This window comes from Nerophis ophidion, linkage group LG18 (genome assembly GCF_033978795.1).
Source record: "Nerophis ophidion isolate RoL-2023_Sa linkage group LG18, RoL_Noph_v1.0, whole genome shotgun sequence".
Lineage (NCBI taxonomy): Eukaryota > Metazoa > Chordata > Actinopteri > Syngnathiformes > Syngnathidae > Nerophis > Nerophis ophidion.
This window is the reverse complement of record NC_084628.1, coordinates 38,991,650-39,011,099: the sequence shown is the minus strand read 5'-3', so window position 1 is coordinate 39,011,099 and position 19,450 is coordinate 38,991,650. Positions and strand designations below refer to the sequence as shown.

At 42.4% G+C, this 19,450-nt stretch overlaps 1 protein-coding gene across 1 annotated transcript in view; it reads right to left on the bottom strand.

The window, feature by feature from the left end:
* The window catches only part of zgc:77784 (uncharacterized protein LOC402947 homolog), a 206,847-nt gene that overhangs the window by 86,191 nt on the left and 101,206 nt on the right, over nt 1-19,450 (bottom strand). Inside the window, exons 7-9 of the mRNA XM_061878097.1 lie at nt 18,031-18,158; nt 9,096-9,220; nt 3,020-3,191 (exon numbers count right to left, since the gene is read on the bottom strand). Of these exons, the coding sequence (XP_061734081.1) occupies nt 3,020-3,191; nt 9,096-9,220; nt 18,031-18,158 (425 nt within the window). The remainder of the gene's footprint in view (nt 1-3,019; nt 3,192-9,095; nt 9,221-18,030; nt 18,159-19,450) is intronic.

Here is a 19,450-nt window from a genome sequence, read left to right as displayed (position 1 = left end):
AAGGGACATCGGTCCCTAATAATAATAAAACCTTACAAATTTGATAGGGTCCTCTGTCCAAAAGGGACATTGGTCCCTAATAATAATTAAACCTTAGAAATTCAATGGGGTCCTCTGTCCCAAAGGGACATTGGTCCCTGATAATAATAAAACCTTCGAAATTCAATAGGGTCCTCTGTCCCAAAGGGACATTGGTCCCTAATAATAATAAAACCTTCGAAATTCGATAGGGTCCTCTGTCCCAAAGGGACATTGGTCCCTAATAATAATACAACCTTTGAAATTCGATAGGGTCCTCTGTCCCAAATGGACATTGGTCCCTAATAATAATAAAACCTTAGAAATTCAATGGGGTCCTCTGTCCCAAAGGGACATTGGTCCCTAATAATAATAAAACCTTAGAAATTTGATAGGGTCCTCTGTCCCAAAGGGACATTGGTCCCTAATAATAATAAAACCTTAGAAATTCAATAGGGTCCTCTGTCCCAAAGCGACATTGGTCCCTAATAATAATAAAACCTTAGAAATTTGAAAGGGTCCTCTGTCCCAAAGGGACATTGGTCCCTAATAATAATAAAACTTTAGAAATTTGATGGAGTCCTCTGTCCCAAAGGGACATTGGTCCCTAATAATAATTAAACCTTAGAATTTCAATAGGGTCCTCTGTCCCAAAGGGACATTGGTCCCTAATAATAATAACACCTTAGAAATTCGATGGGGTCCTCTGTCCCAAAGGGACATTGGTCCCTAATAATAATAAAACCTTAGAATTTCAATAAGGTCCTCTGTCCCAAAGGGACATTGGTCCCTAATAATAATAACACCTTAGAAATTCGATGGGGTCCTCTGTCCCAAAGGGACATTGGTCCCTAATAATAATAAAACCTTAGAATTTCAATAAGGTCCTCTGTCCCAAAGGGACATTGGTCCCTAATAATAATAAAACCTTAAAAATTCGATAGGGTCCTCCGTCCCAAAGGGACATTGGTCCCTAATAATAATAAAACCTTAGAAATTCGATAGGGTTCTCTGTCCCAAATGGACATTGGTCCCTAATAATAATAAAACCTTAGAATTTCGATAGGGTCCTCTGTCCCAAAGGGACATTGGTCCCTAATATTAATAAAACCTTAGACATTTGATAGGGTCCTCTGTCCCAAAGGGATATTGGTCCGTAATAATAATAAAACCTTAGAAATCCAATAGGGTCCTCTGTCCCAAAGGGACATTGGTCCCTAATTATAATAAAACCTTAGAATTTCAATAGGGTCCTCTGTCCCAAAGGAACATTGGTCCCTAATAATAATAAAACCCTAGAAATTCAATAGGGTCCTCTGTCCCAAAGGGACATTGGTCCCTAATAATAATAAAACCTTAGAATTTCGATAGGGTCCTCTGACCCAAAGGGACATTGGTCCCTAATAATAATAAAACCTTTGAAATTTGATAGGATCCTCTGTCCCAGAGGGACATTGGTCCCTAATAATAATAAAACCTTAGAAATTTGATAGGGTCCTCCGTCCCAAAGGGACATTGGTCCCTGATAATAATAATAAAACCTTAGAAATTCAAAAAGGTCCTCCGTCCCAAAGGGACATTGCTCCCTAATAATAATAAAACCTTAGAAATTCAATAGGGTCCTCTGTCCCAAAGGGACATTGGTCCCAAATAATAATAAAACCTTCGAAATTCGATAGGGTCCTCTGTCCCAAAGGGACATTGGTCCCTAATAATAATACAACCTTTGAAATTCGATAGGGTCCTCTGTCCCAAATGGACATTGGTCCCTAATAATAATAAAACCTTAGAAATTCAATGGGGTCCTCTGTCCCAAAGGGACATTGGTCCCTAATAATAATAAAACCTTAGAAATTCGATAGGGTCCTCTGTCCCAAAGGGACATTGGTCCCTAATAATAATAAAACCTTAGAAATTCAATAGGGTCCTCTGTCCCAAAGCGACATTGGTCCCTAATAATAATAAAACCTTAGAAATTTGATAGGGTCCTCCTTTCCCAAAGGGACATTGGTCCCTAATAATAATAAAACTTTAGATATTTGATGGAGTCCTCTGTCCCAAAGGGACATTGGTCCCTAATAATAATTAAACCTTAGAATTTCAATAGGGTCCTCTGTCCCAAAGGGACATTGGTCCCTAATAATAATAACACCTTAGAAATTCGATGGGGTCCTCTGTCCCAAAGGGACATTGGTCCCTAATAATAATAAAACCTTAGAATTTCAATAAGGTCCTCTGTCCCAAAGGGACATTGGTCCCTAATAATAATATAACCTTAAAATTTCAATAGGGTCCTCTGTCCCAAAGGGACATTGGTCCCTAATAATAATAAAACCTTACAAATTTGATAGGGTCCTCTGTCCCAAAGGGACATTGGTCCCTAATAATAATAAAACCTTAGAAATTCAATAGGATCCTCCGTCCCAAAGGGACATTGGTCCCTAATAATAATAAAACCTTAGAAATTCAATGGGGTCCTCTGTCCCAAAGGGACATTGGTCCCTAATAATAATAAGACCTTAGAAATTCGATAGGGTCCTCTGTCCCAAAGGGACATTGGTCCCTAATAATAATAAAACCTTACAAATTCGATAGGGTCCTCTGTCCCAAAGGGACATTGGTCCCTAATAATAATAAAACCTTAGAATTTCGATAGGGTCCTCTGTCCAAAAGGGACATCGGTCCCTAAATATGTAATAAATGCATATGCATTTCGATTAATCACGATTAATCACAGGTTATTACTCGCATGCATAATGTATATATATTTTAAAAAAGGGGCCCTCTGAAGCAGCCCTGCAATCAGTGTAAATGAGGTTGTCACTTCTGCTATAAGCTATAATAACAATAAGGTTGACATTTATTGCTCATTCGGCATGAGGTCTTTAATTGCTTTTTCTTGCATCCTCCACGCCATTAATGTGCTTCCCTGCCAGTTCGTCGATAGCGCACGATGAAGAACAAACACCTCCACAACACAATTACTGTATGTCCGACGCACCTCCCTCCACTTCCAGCAGCGCCTTGCTCAGCACGCTCCCCGCCACGCTGATGGCCTGGCAGATGTAGAACCCCGAGTCCTCCGGGTGGATGTCGGTAATGGTCAGCTCGCCGCTCATGGAGACCGAGTAACGCCCCGACTGTGACGGCGGTTGTCCGGGGAACAGCAGCATCTGGAGAGCAGACAACGCCGAGGTGAGTGGCCGGGTAGCCGCTGAGAAAACAGTCGGGCAGTTGTGAACATGACTTCAATTAAATAACTTGGAGTGCATGAGAAAGTGGGAAGGAAAAGGCAACTCTTTGAGCACATGTATTAACGAGGGACATTTTCTGGAAACGAGCCTGCCGGAGCGCCACACCATTACCTTCACATTAATGTGCTGCTCCAACAATACAGATTTTTTATATTTTTGGGGAAAAAATATAAGCTATCTTGCCAGGTAAAACGGGAGGGTTGGCAGGTGCGATTAACAAATACCGTATTTTTCAGACTATAAGCCGCACTTAGAAAATCTTTTCATTTTCTCAAAACTCGACAGTGCGCCTACGGAAAGATGTCGGTTGTGCTTACTGACCTCAAACCTATTTTATTTGGTATATAGGGAAATGATAAGTGTGACCAGAAGATGGCAGTTAAACATAAGAGAGAGAGAGGTGTGGACTGCAATATGACTCAAGTAAACACCACCAACATTTTATTTTGCAAATGATCTTAAAACTGATTTGTATACTCTAAACTTTAAATAGACCTCCTTTTAGACCAGTTCATCTGCCGTTTCTTTTTCTAATCTGGGCACAGATTCGGTGACCACATATGAGGCGCTGGCTGTCCAAAGTCGACACCCAGGATGGACCAATCATCTGTGCATCAGTTGGGGACGTCTCTGCACTGCTGACCTGTCTCCACTAAAGATGGTCTCCTGCTGGCCTCACTATGGACTGGAATCTCACTATTATGTTAGATCCACTATGGACTGGAATCTCACTATTATGTTAGATCCACTATGGACTGGACTTTCACACTATTATGCTAGATCCACTATGGACTGGACTCTCACACTATTATGTTAGATCCACTATGGACTGGACTATTACACTATTAACTAGATCCACTATGGACTGGACTCTCACACTATTAAGTAGATCCACTATGGATTGGATTCTCACACTATCAACTAGATCCACTATGGACTGGACTCTCAGACTATTAACTAGATCCACTATGGACTAGACTATCAGACTATTAACTAGATCTACTATGGACTGGACTCTCTCACTATTAACTAGATCCACAATGGACTGGACTCTCACAATATCATGTTAAATCCACTATGGACTGGACTTTCACACTATTATGTTGGATCCACTATGGGCTGGACTCTCACACTATTATGTTAGATCCACTATGGACTGGACTCAAACTATTATGTTAGATCCACTATAGACTAGACTCTCACACTATCATGTTAAATCCACTATGGACTGGACTCTCTCACTATTATGTTAGATCTACTATGGACTGGACTCTCACACTATTATGTTAGATCCACTCTGGACTGGACTCTCACTATTATGTTAGATCCACTCTGGACTGGACTCTCACTATTATGTTAGATCCACTATGGACTGGACTCTCACACTATTATGTTAGATCCACCATGAACTGGACTATTACACTATTAACTAGATCCACTATGGACTGGACTCTCACACTATTAAGTAGATCCACTATGGATTGGATTCTCACACTATTAACTAGATCCACTATGGACTGGACTCTCAGACTATTAACTAGATCCACTATGGACTAGACTATCAGACTATTAACTAGATCCACTATGGACTGGACCCTCTCACTATTAATTAGATCCACAATGGACTGGACTCTCACAATATTATGTTGAATCCACTATGGACAGGACTCTCACACTATCATGTTAAATCCACCATGGACTGGACTCTCACACTATTAACTAGATCCACTACATCTACGGTCCCCTCCAAGGTTTCTCATTGTCATCCCATTGGGTTGAGGTTTTTCTTGCCGTGATGTCGTTGTGGCCTGTGCAGCGCTTTGAGACACTCGTGGTTTAGGGCTACATGCGTAAACATTGATCAATTGATGGATTGATATTAAATCATCTCTATTTTGCTCCCTGAAGGAGAGGAAAACTTGACCAATTTATAATCCTATTTAAGTGAATAATGAAAGGATATATGCTTATTTACTTTTATATTCTGGCCACTTTTCATTAAATTTGTTGGCTTTATTTTGTATTTAACGAAAATATGTCTAATAATAAAATAATATTATTTTCAAAACAAAACCAAATTATTTATGGGGTTTACTGACTATGTTATAGAAATGTTAATACTATCTATAAAAAGTCCAAAAACTAATTAAGGTTTTTACATGTGTTTCAAAAAGATTGTTTCAATAATTTGTGTTAATACAAGCATGTTTAACACTTTCACTCATTTCTTTTAATGAAGAAAAGAATATAAATTGGTGTATTACCTGATTGTGATGACTTGCATTGATTGGAATCAGGTGATAACGTCCACATTTTCAAATGGAGGAGGAAAAAATGTCCAATACCACATGAAAGTGTTTGCTTTCCCCCCATCTTATTGGTCCAGCTTCCATGCTCCTTTTTATGCACTTTACAAGAAATACGTCGGCGGCAAACTCCGTAATTTGCTATATTTAATGACTCTTATTTTGTTAGCGCAGGCAGGATGGAGCAGCGCTTTTATTGTGAAGACAGGAACTGTGCAGTCGGTCTTTACAGTTCCTGAGTGTTAAAATAAAAAGGGTTTCTCGCCGTCCTCTGATATTTTTTTTTTTTTTAACAATAATCCGGCGTCATCTCACAAGATTCTCGGTGTTTCATTCTAGTCCTCTATGCTCCCCAACTCTAAAGAGTGGACGGTTAAAGCAGCATAGTTGCTCACTTCAACTTTATTAACAACTTGCCCGCTTACTTCCTGTACAGTGTCTCCTTCTAAACGTTCCCCCCTGCAACATGTATTAATTAGCTGGAGTAGGTAAATGAAGTGACGGACGTGACGTCATAGTGAAAACTGATGATCGATCATTTTTAGGTCTATTTTTATTGAAACAGTCAATAAGATGATACACTGACTTTTGTTATTAAGGAGAACAGCATTTTAGTCATTGCCAAGGTGACTTATTTATTACTTTGGACCAGCCAGAACACATAATACTGTTCAGAAATATGTGCACTGGTTGTAAGACCCCCGCCCCCACAAAATGAATAAAAAAATAAATAAATAAAACAAACTTCTTCCAAACTGTGACTTTATGATGCACATTCATAACATACATATTTTTTATTTCGATTTTTTTGCACAATGTATTGGTGATTTATTGTTTATCATGTGTCATACTAGTGTTGTCCAGATACCAAAATGAGTTTCGATACTTTTTGATACTTTTCTAAATAAAGGGGACCACAAAAAATTGCATTATTGGCTTTATTAAAAAATTTTTTTTAAAACCTGTTTCCATATGAGTTGGGAAATTGTGTTAGATGTAAATATAAACAGAATACAATGATTTGCAAATCCTTTTCAACCCATATTCAGTTGAAGGCACTACAAAGACAACATATTTGATGTTCTAACTCATAAACCTTTTTTTTGTTTTGTTTTTGTGCAAATAATAATTAACTTAGAATTTCATGGCTGCAACACCCGCCAAAGTAGTTGGGAAAGGGCATGTTCACCATTGTGTTGCATCACCTTTTTTTTTTAACAACACTCAATAAACGTTTGGGAACTGAGCAAACTAATTGTTGAAGCTTTTAAAGTGGAATTCTTTCCCATTCTTGTTTTATGTAAAGCTTCAGTCGTTCAACAGTCCGGGGTCTCCGCTGTGGTATTTTACACTTCATAATGCACCACACATTTTCCATGGGAGACAGGTCTGGACTGCAGGCGGGCCAGGAAAGTACCCGCACTCTTTTTTTTTTACAAAGCCACGCTGTTGTAACACGTGCTGACTGTGGTTTGTCATTGTCTAAATTGTATTTTTTTTTACTCATCTTTTCCCCCAGAATTTTACCTTTTTCCCGTCTTTTAGGGGGCGCCTCGTGACGACCCATCAGCGTTCCTGTTCTGTAACCCTGTACACCAGGGGTGTCAAACTCAAATACAGAGTGGGCCAAAATTTAAAACGGAACAAAGCCGCGGGCCAAGGTTGAAGAAATGAACCTTTTAATAGGGATCCAAACAAGTTTTGCATTGAATTTTGAACAAGTAAGGTTTATGTAACTTTATAGTGACATGCAAAGTCGAGTTTCAAATTATCCATCCATTTTCTACCGCTTGTCCCTTCTGGGGTCGCTGGAGCCTATCTCAGCTGCATCCAGGCGGAAGGCAGTGTACACCATGGACAAGTCACGACCTCATCACAGGGCCAACACAGATAGACAGACAACATGCACACTCACATCCACACACTAGGGCCAATTTAGTGTTGCCAATCAACCTATCAATAATAATTTAAAAATATCAATGGCATATCAAATAAAATGTAAATAAAAATTGGGGGGCAGGCCGGGTTTGGTGGTAGCAGGGGTGTATATTGTAGCGCCCGGAAGAGTTAGAGCTGCAAGGGGGTTCTGGGTGTTACGGTGCAGATGTTCTCCAGAAACGTGTTTGTCATTCTTGTTTGGTGTGGCTTCACAGTGTGGCGCATATTTGTAACAGTTTTAAAGTCGTTTGTACGGCCACCCTCAGTGTGACCTGTATGGCTGTTGACCAAGTATGCTTTGCATTCATTCGTGTGTGTTAAAGCCGCAGATATTATGTGACTGGGCCGGCACGTTGTTTCTATGGCGGAAAAGCGGGCGTGACAACAGGTTGTAGAGGACGCTAAAGGCAGTGCTTTTGAGGCACGCCCCCAATATTGTTGTCTGAGTGGAAATCGGCAGAAATTCGGAAGCATTGTTGCCCCGGGAGATTTACGGGAGGGGCAGTGAAATTCGGGAGGGTTGGCAAGTGCGTTGTTACAGCGGCACCGCCCCTGTATAATACTGGCGGGCCAGCTCTAATCTTAATTTGATATTACCTCAAGGGCCAAATGAAATTACACGGCGGGCCAAATTTGGCCCACGGGCCAGAGTTTGACACCCATGCTGTACACTGTTTGTTTGTCTCATCTTGAACGGGTCTGTGCTGAAGACAACATTTCATTGTACTTGTGCAATGACAATATATAACTTAGATTTATATTTATATATATCGCGCCTTTCTAGACACTCAAAGCGCTCACAGAGAAGTGGGACTCAACATTCATTCTCACCTGGTGGTGGTAAGCTACATCAGTAGCCACAGCTGCCCTGGGGTAGACAATAAAGACCTATCCTATCCCGTACAACCCTATGTCATACCAAATCCAGCATCTTACGCCGCCGGTAATAAAAAGGTTGTGAACAGCTCTTTAGTCGTTTTGAAGATGATTCTGGCTGACAGATGTTTGATATCATTTCCATTTAACTGGGAGGGAAGTTACTGTAGATGGTGAAGAAGGAGGATGTGGGGGTGGGCCATGCACAACCATCCATTTCATTCACGTAAGAGGCTTAGACTCCAGTGGAAGGACCGGGGTTATAAGGCTGCAGATAATCCCCAAAACACTAAAAAAAAAAAAAAATACTGTGTATTTGCTTGCATTCCAAACTCACAGTCAAGACGCAACAGTTTATTTATAGCTGCGACGCGGAAGGAGGGCAGCGCTTGTCTGCAGGTAACGCCCGAAGAAGCAGTTCCCACACCTGGTGTACTTCCTTCCTCATCCTCCCCCTAACCTCTCCTCCCATCATCCGCTCATCACTATTCCGTTTTATGTTGATACTCTGCAAAGCGAATGTCAACTGCCTGCCTTTGTCTCTCCAAAAACCTGCCTCTCCAAGACAAAAAACGTGTCTTAAAGTTTTTTCTCCCGCCTTCCGCCCCCAATGCAGCTGAGATAGACTCCCCCCACACCACCAAAAGGGACAAGTGGTATACAAATGGATGGATGGATGGATGAACTGTCACCGTTTCCTCACCTGACTGCCCTCCTTCTGCCAGAAGATGGCAGGCGGGGGGTTTCCTGTGGTGCCGCACTGGAAGGTGACGCTCCTCCCCTGGGAGGCGACCTGGTCCCGGGGTTTGTCGGCGATCTGGGGCGGCACTGCAGAGGAGAGGGGAGGCAAGCGAGCAGACGTGAATTTCGGACGGTAAAGGACGCTGTCTCCTCAGTCTTTCACCGTGCCTTGCTAAAACATCCAGATTTTACAACTCGTAAATAATTTATACGCCATTACACGGTCTAGCTCCATCCTATCTTGCCGATTGTATTGTACCATATGTTCCGGCAAGAAATCTGCCTTCACAGAACTCTGGCTTATTAGTGATTCCCAGAGCCCCAAAAAAGTCTGCGGCCTATAGAGCGTTTTATATTGGGGCTCCAGTACTCTGGAATGTTCTCCCGGTAACAGTTAGAGATGCTACCTCAGTAGAAGCAGTTAAGTCCCATCTTAAAACTCATTTGTAAACTCTAGCTTAGGGGTCTCAAACTCAATTTACCTGGGGGCCACCGGATGCAGAAACTGGGTGAGGCTGGGCCGAAAGAAAAGATTTCTTAAAAAAAATCTAACATGCACTTTTTAATGAATTCACCTTCTTTGAATGGCTTTCCCGCCCTAGCAACATACTTGCCAACTCTCGCCATCTTTCCGGGAAACACCCGAATATCAGTGCCCCTTCGAAAATCTCCCGGGGCAATCATTCTCCCGGACTTCAATATTAAGGGCGTACCGTGATGGCACTGCCTTTAGCGTCCTCTACAACCTGCCGTCTCGTCCGCTTTTCCACCATACAAACATTGTGCCGATCCAGTCACATATTGAACGAGGCTTCTGCAGACCCACGGATCTGACTGCAAGACATAGTTGATCAAAAGCCATACAGGTCACACTGAGGGTGGCCGTATAAACAACTTTATCACTGTTACAAATATGTGCCACACTGTGAACCCACACCACACAAGATTGACAAACACATTTTGGGAGAACATCCACAACAGAACAATTACCCAGAATCCAATACAGCCCTAACTCTTCCAGGCAACAACAGGGGGCGGGGTTGGGGGTGGCGGGGGTGTGTATTGTAGCCCGGAAGAGTTAGGGCTGCATGGGATTCTGGGTATTTATTCTGTTGTGTTTATGTTGTGTTACGGTGCGGATGTCCTCCCAAAATGTGTTTGTCGTTCTTGTTTAGTGTGGGTTCACAGTGTGGCTCATATTTGAAACAGTGTTAAAGTTAAATTGGTTGATTACACTACGTGGCTTTTGATCGGCCTTCAACTCCATGGGGTTGGCGAGCTGGGGTCTGACTTCCTCGGGCCTTGGAACTTGAACAAGTGTGGTGTTCGTGTCTGTGGAACCCGTTTTCATTATTTTATTGAAAGAAAAATGATACAATTAATAAATTTTTCAAACTGAGACTCCCTGACTTTGGCTCATTTTCTGTGAAGAACATCTATCAGAATACATATTTAATGACCACACACACCATACATCCCCCCTACACATTTCTATTACTTATAAGATGTCTATGTCCCCTGGGCCCGGGGTTAATAGAAGTGTGGAAATTGATGTTCTGTGTACCACGCACGCACACACAAACACACACACATAGGTTATCATTTAGAATGGGGACCAAGTTTTTGTTCATGACTTGTGGGGACCACCCTTTCTACAGGTTGTGGAGGCATAACAAAAATGAGGTAAAATGGCCACTGACCATTAAGCTCATACACGTCTTTAAATCTCTGGATTGATGAAGTAACGTGCTGATCATACTTACTGGGGACCCTGGGGAAAAATAATTAATATGGTTCATGGTGACTAAATTTAGATAATTTTGCAGAATTCACACAAATTTGTACGTGACTACTGAGGACCATTAAAAAAAAAGTCAAAATTAAATATAACATGATGCTCAGAATACAGCATTACAGCTGTCCTCTTATAGGAAGTTTCACCACTTAAATGTTAACATAAAATTGTGAGGAAGCGTGGCCTGCAGCCCTGTAGCGAGGCGGGTGTGCTGGGTCCGGCTCCGAAAATCGGCGCAGGTGCGTAGATTGCCCACCTGGCCGCAGTTGTCTGATCACCTGTCACTCTATAAACGGGCAGCAGCCAAAAAGGACAAGGTTGGTGAAGTGGGAGTTGATGAGAGAGAGAGAACCCGAGAACGAACCCGAGCACGAGCGAAAGTGAGAGCGAGACGGAGACGCGAAAGGCTGAAAAGCGACCGGAAGAGCGAGACGGGCAGAAGTGGAGAGTGCTGAAAAGCAGAGCAAGAGAGAGAGTTTATTGCGAAATAAACTAAATTTCCAAACCGTCAGGCCTGTCATGTCCGTCATTGGTGGTCCGAAAAACCCGGAGGTGCTAGACCTCCAGACAAATCCTGCATCTTCTGTGACATTACTGAAAACTGCTATTTAGCAGTAATAAAGTTGTCTGCAACTCCAACTACCATATATTGAAGGATGGACAATTCTGAATGAAAAGAAACTAACCAGTAAACAGGTTTTATGTGCCAAAGCTTAAAAATCACTTGGGCATCTTCATAATGGATCTGACCATCATTTAAAAAGGTTTCCCTGTAGGGGACATGTTTTTTTTTTGTCCCCATACCGTCGGATGTCCCCTAAGGCAGTGGTCCCCAACCACCGGGCCGTGGCCCGATTGGTACCAGGCCGCAGAATAATTTTTTATTAAAAAAAAAAAATAAATAAATAAAAAAAAATCAACATAAAAAACACAATATACACTTACAAATAGTGCACCAACCACAAAAAACTCCCTTTTTCATGACAAAGAAGAAAGAAGAAAAAAAGGGGAAAAAAAGGACCCCCCCCCGGGCCGCGGGACAAATTATTAAGTGTTGACCGGTCCGCGGATACAAAAAGGTTGGGGACCACTGCCCTAAGGTGACTATGTAAACAGAGCCATGTCCCCATTAAGTAAGCATTGCCAGAACACACACACACACACACACACACACACACACACACACACACACACACACACACACACACACACACACACACACACACACACACAAAGCAGGCCTAGACAGGAGGAGGACAGAGTGCAGGTACACAGAACATCAGAGCGTCAAATGTGCGAGAAAATGAGAGCAGACATTGCTGACAAACAACGTTGCAACCTAGTGAGGGAACCGGAGGTGCAGAAACACAAAAGAAAAATCTCTGTGGGATGCAGAAACTGGCAGAGAAATTTTCCGTGCAACGTTCATATTGTTGTTACTCAGTCAGCGTTTGTAGGTCTGATGGACCCGTTGCATTTTTGTGGCTTTTAATGCCTCACAATCAAACACTTTTATGTTAAAATACTGAACAGATGTTTACCTTATCCCAATAAACATCTGTTAGTATTTTAACATTAAAGGGGTAGAACCTGCGATGAGGTGGCGACTTGTCCAGGGTGTACACCGCCTTCCGCCCGATTGTAGCTGAGATAGGCGCCAGCGCCCCCCGCCACCCCAAAAGGGAATAAGCGGTAGAAAATAGATGGAGGGTGAAGGGGTAGGAAAAAATTGGCTTTCCTTTTTCTTACTCTTTGTCGGACATGTTGAAAGGTGCGAGTGTAAAGACACGTGTGCATGTTTGGAGAAAAAACAAAGTGTCTAAAAGCTAAAAGAAAAGTAGAGGACAGCTTGTGCTACTGTGGTACATCATGGGATTTGTAGTTGTAGTTAAAGTTGGGTTTTTTCAGGTCTTAAATTGCCCTTTTTTTTCCAAGAAAGGATCTTTTTAAATGTGTTTTTTTTTTTGTGTGTTTATTTGGAGAAAAGTCTTCCCAGCTCGGCTGCATTAGTCGCATCATGGGACCTCACGTTGATTCCCGATGACCGCCGCTGGTGTGTTTGGCTCACACTTTTGTACCTCCGAATGTGCAGCTTGCAGAGTGCAGAGTGCATATGCACGCCAACACAACACACAGGGGGCGCTGAGTCATACGTGCCACGTTGGCGAAAAGGGTCCAGATGACGTTTCGCGCTTTTGAGCAATTAAAAATTTTTTTTTTGTTTTTTTTTTCTGGAACAGCTGCGCGGTCAAAGTACATAAAATGAAGCCTTGCATCAGCATATGTTCCCACTGTTGGTTGATAATTGCCTTATTTAAAAGCTTTATTGCGCATGGGTGGCTCCTCGCATGCAGTTTGTGTTACGCCTTCATTCTATTTAAAGAGAGAATTTGACCATCATTTCTAATGGATCAGCTTCACATCACTAAAAGACCGTTTTATTGTTTTTCAACATCCAAGGTGAAGTGAATTATATTTATACAGCGCTTTTTCTCCAGTGACTCAAAGCGCTTTACATAGTGAAACTCAATATCTAATGTATACATTTAAACCACTGTGGGTGGCACTGGGAGCAGGTGGGTAAAGTGTCTTGCCCAAGGACACAACGGCAGTGACTAGGATGGCGGAAGCGGGGATCGAACCTGCAACCCTCAAGTTGCTGGTACGGCTGCTCTACCAACCGAGCTATACCGCCAAGGTCAAAGTTAAAATCCACCCATGTCCTTGTTATATATGCAAATCTTTATTTCCAGATGATCTTCTTAAGGCTTAAAGGAGTTTTAACGTACATCACATTGCCAAAAGTATTTGGCCACCTGCCTTGACTCACATATGGACTTGGAAGTGCCATCCCATTCCTAACCCATAGGGTTCAATATAGCCTTTTGCATCTATTACTGCCTCAACTCTTCTGAGAAGGCTGTCCACAAGGTTGTGGAGTGTGTTTTGTAGGAATTTTCCAAAAGCGCATTGGTGAGGTCGGGTTCAGGTCAGGACTCTGTGCAGGCCAGTCAAGTTCATCCACACCGGACTCTGTAATCCATGTCTTTATGGATCTTGCTTTGTGCAATGGTGAGCATTCATGTTGGAAGAGGAAGGGGCCTGCTCCGGACTGTTCCTACAGCGGTTGGGTGCATGGAATTGTCCAAAATGTTTTGGTATCCTGGAGCATTTAAGTTCATTTCACTGGAACTGATAGGTTGATTGGCAACACTAAATGGTCCCTAGTGTGTAAATGTGAGTGTGAATGTTGTCTGTCTATCTGTGTTGGCCCTGCGATAAGGTGGCGACTTGTCTAGGGTGTACATCGCATTCCGCCCGATTGTAGCTCAGATAGGCACCAGCGCCCCCCGCAACCCCAAAGGGAATAAGCGGCAGAAAATGAATGGATGGATAACTCCTGAAAAACAACCCCACACCTTAATTCCTCCTCCACCAAATTTCACACTCGGCACAATGCGGTCCAAAATGTGGCGTTCTCCTGGCCACCTCCAGACCCAGACTGGTTTATCAGATTGCCAGATGGAAAAGCATGACTCGTCGGTCCAGAGAAGGCCTCTCCACTGCTCTAGAGTCCAGTGGCCGAGTGCTTTACACCACTGCCTCCCAGGCTTTGTGTTGAACTTGGTGATGTAGGGCATAGACGCAGCTGCTTGGCCATGGAAACCCATTCCATGAAGGTCCCTGTGTACTGGACGTGGGCTAATCGGAAGGTCACATGATGTTTGGAGCTCTGTAGCAACTGACTGTGTAGAAAGTCTTTGCACTATGCGCTTCAGTCAGTTTATTTGGCCTACCACTTGGTGGCTGAGTTGCTGTTGTTCCCAAAATCTTCTCTTTTTTTATAATAACGTTGACTTTGGAATATTTAGGAGCGAGGAAATTTGACGATTTGGCATCCTATGACAGTTCCACGCTGGAAATCACAGAGAGCGGCCCATTCTTTCACAAATGTTTGTAGAAACAGTCTCCATGCCTAAGTGCTTGATTTGATACACCGGGCCAAGTGATTAGGACACCTGATTCTCATCATTTGGATGGGTGGCCAAATACTTTTGGCAATATAGTGAATGTCATGGCAAGAATCCAATTGTTTTCCAATGTCCATGATATTTCAGGTTAGAGGTCAAGAACCAATACTGTTCCATTGTACCCCATATTCCTGTGGGACTTATTTAAAAGTTTGAGTTATTATTGTTTAATGTCAAAGCAAGACCCCTATAAATAGCTAAGTGTTTATTGTGAGCAAACTGTGGTGCTGAATTTCCCCCAAGGATCGATAAAGTACTTTCTATTCTATTCTATGGTCAGAAAAACACTGTAGTTTCTTGGATCAGCCAGGATTTATGACTAATATTCGGGGCGGTATAGCTCGGTTGGTAGAGTGGCCGTGCCAGCAACTTGAGGGATCCAGGTTCGATCCCCGCTTCCCCCTAGTGTCCTTGGGCAAGACACTTTACCCACCTGCTCCCAGTGCCACCCACACTGCTTTAAATGTAACTTAGATATTGGTTTCCACTATGTAAAAGCGCTATACATATATATATATATATATATATATATATATATATATATATATATATATATATAAATAAATATATAAATATATATATATATATATATACACTCATATGGAAACAGCGTTTCCATATAAGTTAGGAAATTGTGTTAGATGTAAATATAAACAGAATACAATGATTTGCAAATAATTTTCAACCCATATTCAGTTGAATATGCTACAAAGAAAACATATTTGATGTTCAAACTGATAAAAATGTTCTTTTTTTGCAAATAATCATTAAATTTAGAATTTGATGCCAGCAACACGTGACAAAGAAGTTGGGAAAGGTGGGAATAAATACTGATCAAGTTGAGGAATGCTCATCAAACACTTATTTGGAACATCCCACCGGTGTGCAGGTTAATTGGGAACAGGTGGGTGCCATGATTGGGTATAAAAGCAGCTTCCATGAAATGCTAAGTAATTCACAAACAAGGATGAGGCGAGGGTCACCAATTTGTAAGCAAATTGTCGAACAGTTTTAGAACAACATTTCTCAACGAGCTATTGCAAGGAATTTAGGGATTTTACCATCTACGGTCCGTAAAATCATCAAAAGGTTCAGAGAATCTGGAGAAATCACTGCACGTAAGTCATGATATTATGGACCTTTGATCCCTCAGGCGGTACTTCATCAAAAACCGACATCAGTGTGTAAAGGATATCACCACATGGGCTCAGGAACACTTCAGAAAACCACTGTCAGTAACTACAGTTGGTCGCTAAACCTGTAAGTGCAAGTTAAAACTCTACTATGCAAAGCCAAACTCATTTATCAACAACACCCTGAAAGGCCGCCAGCTTTGCCGGGCCCAAGCTCATCTAAACTGGACTGATGCAAACCGGTATAGCTCAGTTGGTAGATCAGCCGTGCCAGCAACTTGAGGGTTGCAGGTTCGATCCCCGCTTCCACCTTCCTAGTCAATGCCGTTGTGTCCTTTGGGCAAGACACTTTACCCACCTGCTCCCAGTGCCACCCACACTGGTTTAATTGTAACTTAAATATTGGGTTTCACTATGTAAAGCGCTTTGAGTCCCTTGAGGAAAAAGCGCTATATAAATATAATTCACTTCACTTCTGTGGTCTGACGAGTCCACATTTCAAAATATATTTGGAAACAGAGGGCATGGTGTCCTCCAGAACAAAGAGGAAAATAACCATTCGGATTGTTATAGGCGCAAAGTTCAAAAGCCAGCATCTGTGATGGTATGGGGGTGTATTAGTGCCCAAGGCATGGGTAACTTACACAACTGTGAAGGCACCATTAATGCTGAATGATCCATACAGGTTTTGGAGCAACATATGTTGTCATCTAAGCAACGTTATCATGGACGCCCCTGCTTATTTCAGCAAGACAATGCCAAGCCACATGTTACAACAGCGTGGCTTCGTGAAACAAGAGTGCAGGTACTTGCCTGCAGTCCAGACCTGTCTCCCATGGAAAATGTGTGGCGCATTATGAAGCGTAAAATACGACAGCGGAGACCCCAGACTGTTGAACGACTGAAGCTCTACATAAAACAAGAATTGTAAAGAATTCCACTTTCAAAGCGTCAACAATTAGTTTCCTCAGTTCCCAAACGTTTATTGAGTGTTGTTAAAAGAAAAGGTGATGTAACACAGTGGTGAACATTTCCTTTCCCAACTACTTTGGCACGTGTTGCAGCCATGAAATTCTAAGTTAATTATTATTTGCAAAAAAACTAAAAAATTATGAGTTTGAACATTAAACATCTTGTTTTTGTAGTGCGTTCAATTGAATATGGGTTGAAAAGGATTTGCAAATCATTGTATTCTGTTTATATTTACATCCAACACAATTTCCAAAGTCATATGGAAACGGGTTTTGTATATATAATATAGTTCACTTCACTAAAAGAAGACCAAAAGAAACAAGAGACGACAAAAAATATATCAAAATGGGAGTGAAACTTACACAGCAGGCCAACTGGAATGATGGCCGGGTTCGAAATGAGACAAGAAGATGGAGATGGAAAATTAATGAGACAGATGAAACACTGAGTGACGTCACAAACCCACTGAGGGGCATGAAGGCGGCGCAAACAAGAAAAATTGAGTGAACGGCAATTTTGCTCAGACTGAAATTCCCGTCCGCTGATAAAAACATTAGTGGACCAATTTGTCCCAGACTGTTTGAAGCAGGGCGGAAGGGAGTGGATTGGTGTGTGTATGCGTGTGTGTGTGTGTGTGTGTGTGTGTGTGTGTGTGCACGCTGCAAGAAGAGGAAGGGAGATGAAGAGAGTCATGTCTTATTAATAGAGGCACTGCTCGCTGGCAGGGAGTGAAAGTACACATTTAGCCAACATCTGTCAAAGATGGTAATCCACACAGTTTAACATAATCCTGGCAGATGCACTGGACACCAGCTCTGCCCAAAAACATGCACTGAACAGGAAATGGCGGGATGTTTTTTTTTTACCCTCCACCCCCCGCCCACTTGTGGTTGCCATGTTATGATTGAACTGCTCGCGAGAGGATGTCATGCATGCAAAATGCATGACGCCCCTTTCTTTCCTTACCGTGCACCTGCAGCATGGCCGAGGCCTCGGTCTTGCCCACGCTGTTCTCGGACGTGCAGGTGTATGCCCCCTCGTCTTGCTCCTTCACGCCGAATAAGCGCAGGCTGTTGCCGTTGCGAATCTCAAACCTGGCAAAGCCAGAGACAAAAAAGGGAAAAACATGTAATTGTGGTTGGCAAGAAGACGTCAATCAATCAATGTTTACTTATATAGCTCTAAATATTGAGTGTCTCAGAGGGCTACACAAACCACAACGAAATCCTGGGCACAGATCCCACATCAGGGCAAGGAAAAACTCAACGCAATGGGATGACAATGAGAAACATTGGAGGGGACTGCAGATGTGGGGACCCCTGCTTGGGCGACTGGTGCAATGGACGTCGAGTGGATCTAGCATAATATTGTGAGAGTCCAGTCCATAGTGGATCTATTATAATAGTGTGAGAGTCCAGTCCATAGTGGATCTAACATAATAGTGTGAGAGTCCAGTCCATAGTGGATCTAACATAATAGTGTGAGAGTCCAGTCCATAGTGGATCTAACATAAGAGTTTGAGAGTCCAGTCCACAGTGGATCTAACATAATAGTGTGAGAGTCCAGTACATAGTGGATCTAACATAATAGTGTGAGAGTCCAGTCCATAGTGGATCTAACATAATAGTGAGAGTCCAGTCCATAGTGGATCTATCATAATAGTGTGAGAGTCCAGTCCATAGTGGATCTAACATAATAGTGTGAGAGTCCAGTCCATAGTGGATCTAACATAATAGTGAGAGTCCAGTCCATAGTGGATCTAACATAATATTGTGAGAGTCCAGTCCATAGTGGATCTAACATAATAATGAGACTCCAGTCCATAGTGGATCTAACATAATAATGAGACCCCAGTCCATAGTGGATCTCACATAATAGTGAGAGTACAGTCCATAGTGGATCTAACATAATAGTGGAAGAGTCCAGTCCATAGTGGATCTAACATAACAGTGGAAGAGTCCAGTCCATAGTGGATATAACATAATAGTGGAAGAGTCCAGTCCATAGTGGATCTAACATAATAGTGGAAGAGTCCAGTCCATAGTGGATCCAACATAATAGTGAGAGTCCAGTCCATAGTGGATCTAACATAATAGTGAGAGTCCAGTCCAAAGTGGGGCTAGCAGGAGATCATCTTGAGTGGAGACAGGTCAGCAGTGCAGAGACGTCCCCAACAGATGGACAGATGAGTGGTCCACCCTGGATCTCGACGTTGGACATTCCAGTGTACTGGAGCCCCAATAGAAAACGCTCTAGAGCCTGCATACTTTTTTGGGGGGCTCTGGGACTCACTAATAAGCCGGAGTTCTTTGAAGGCAGATTTCTTGCCGGGACATATGGTACAGTACAATCAGAAAGATAGGATGATGCTAGACCGTGTAGTGTT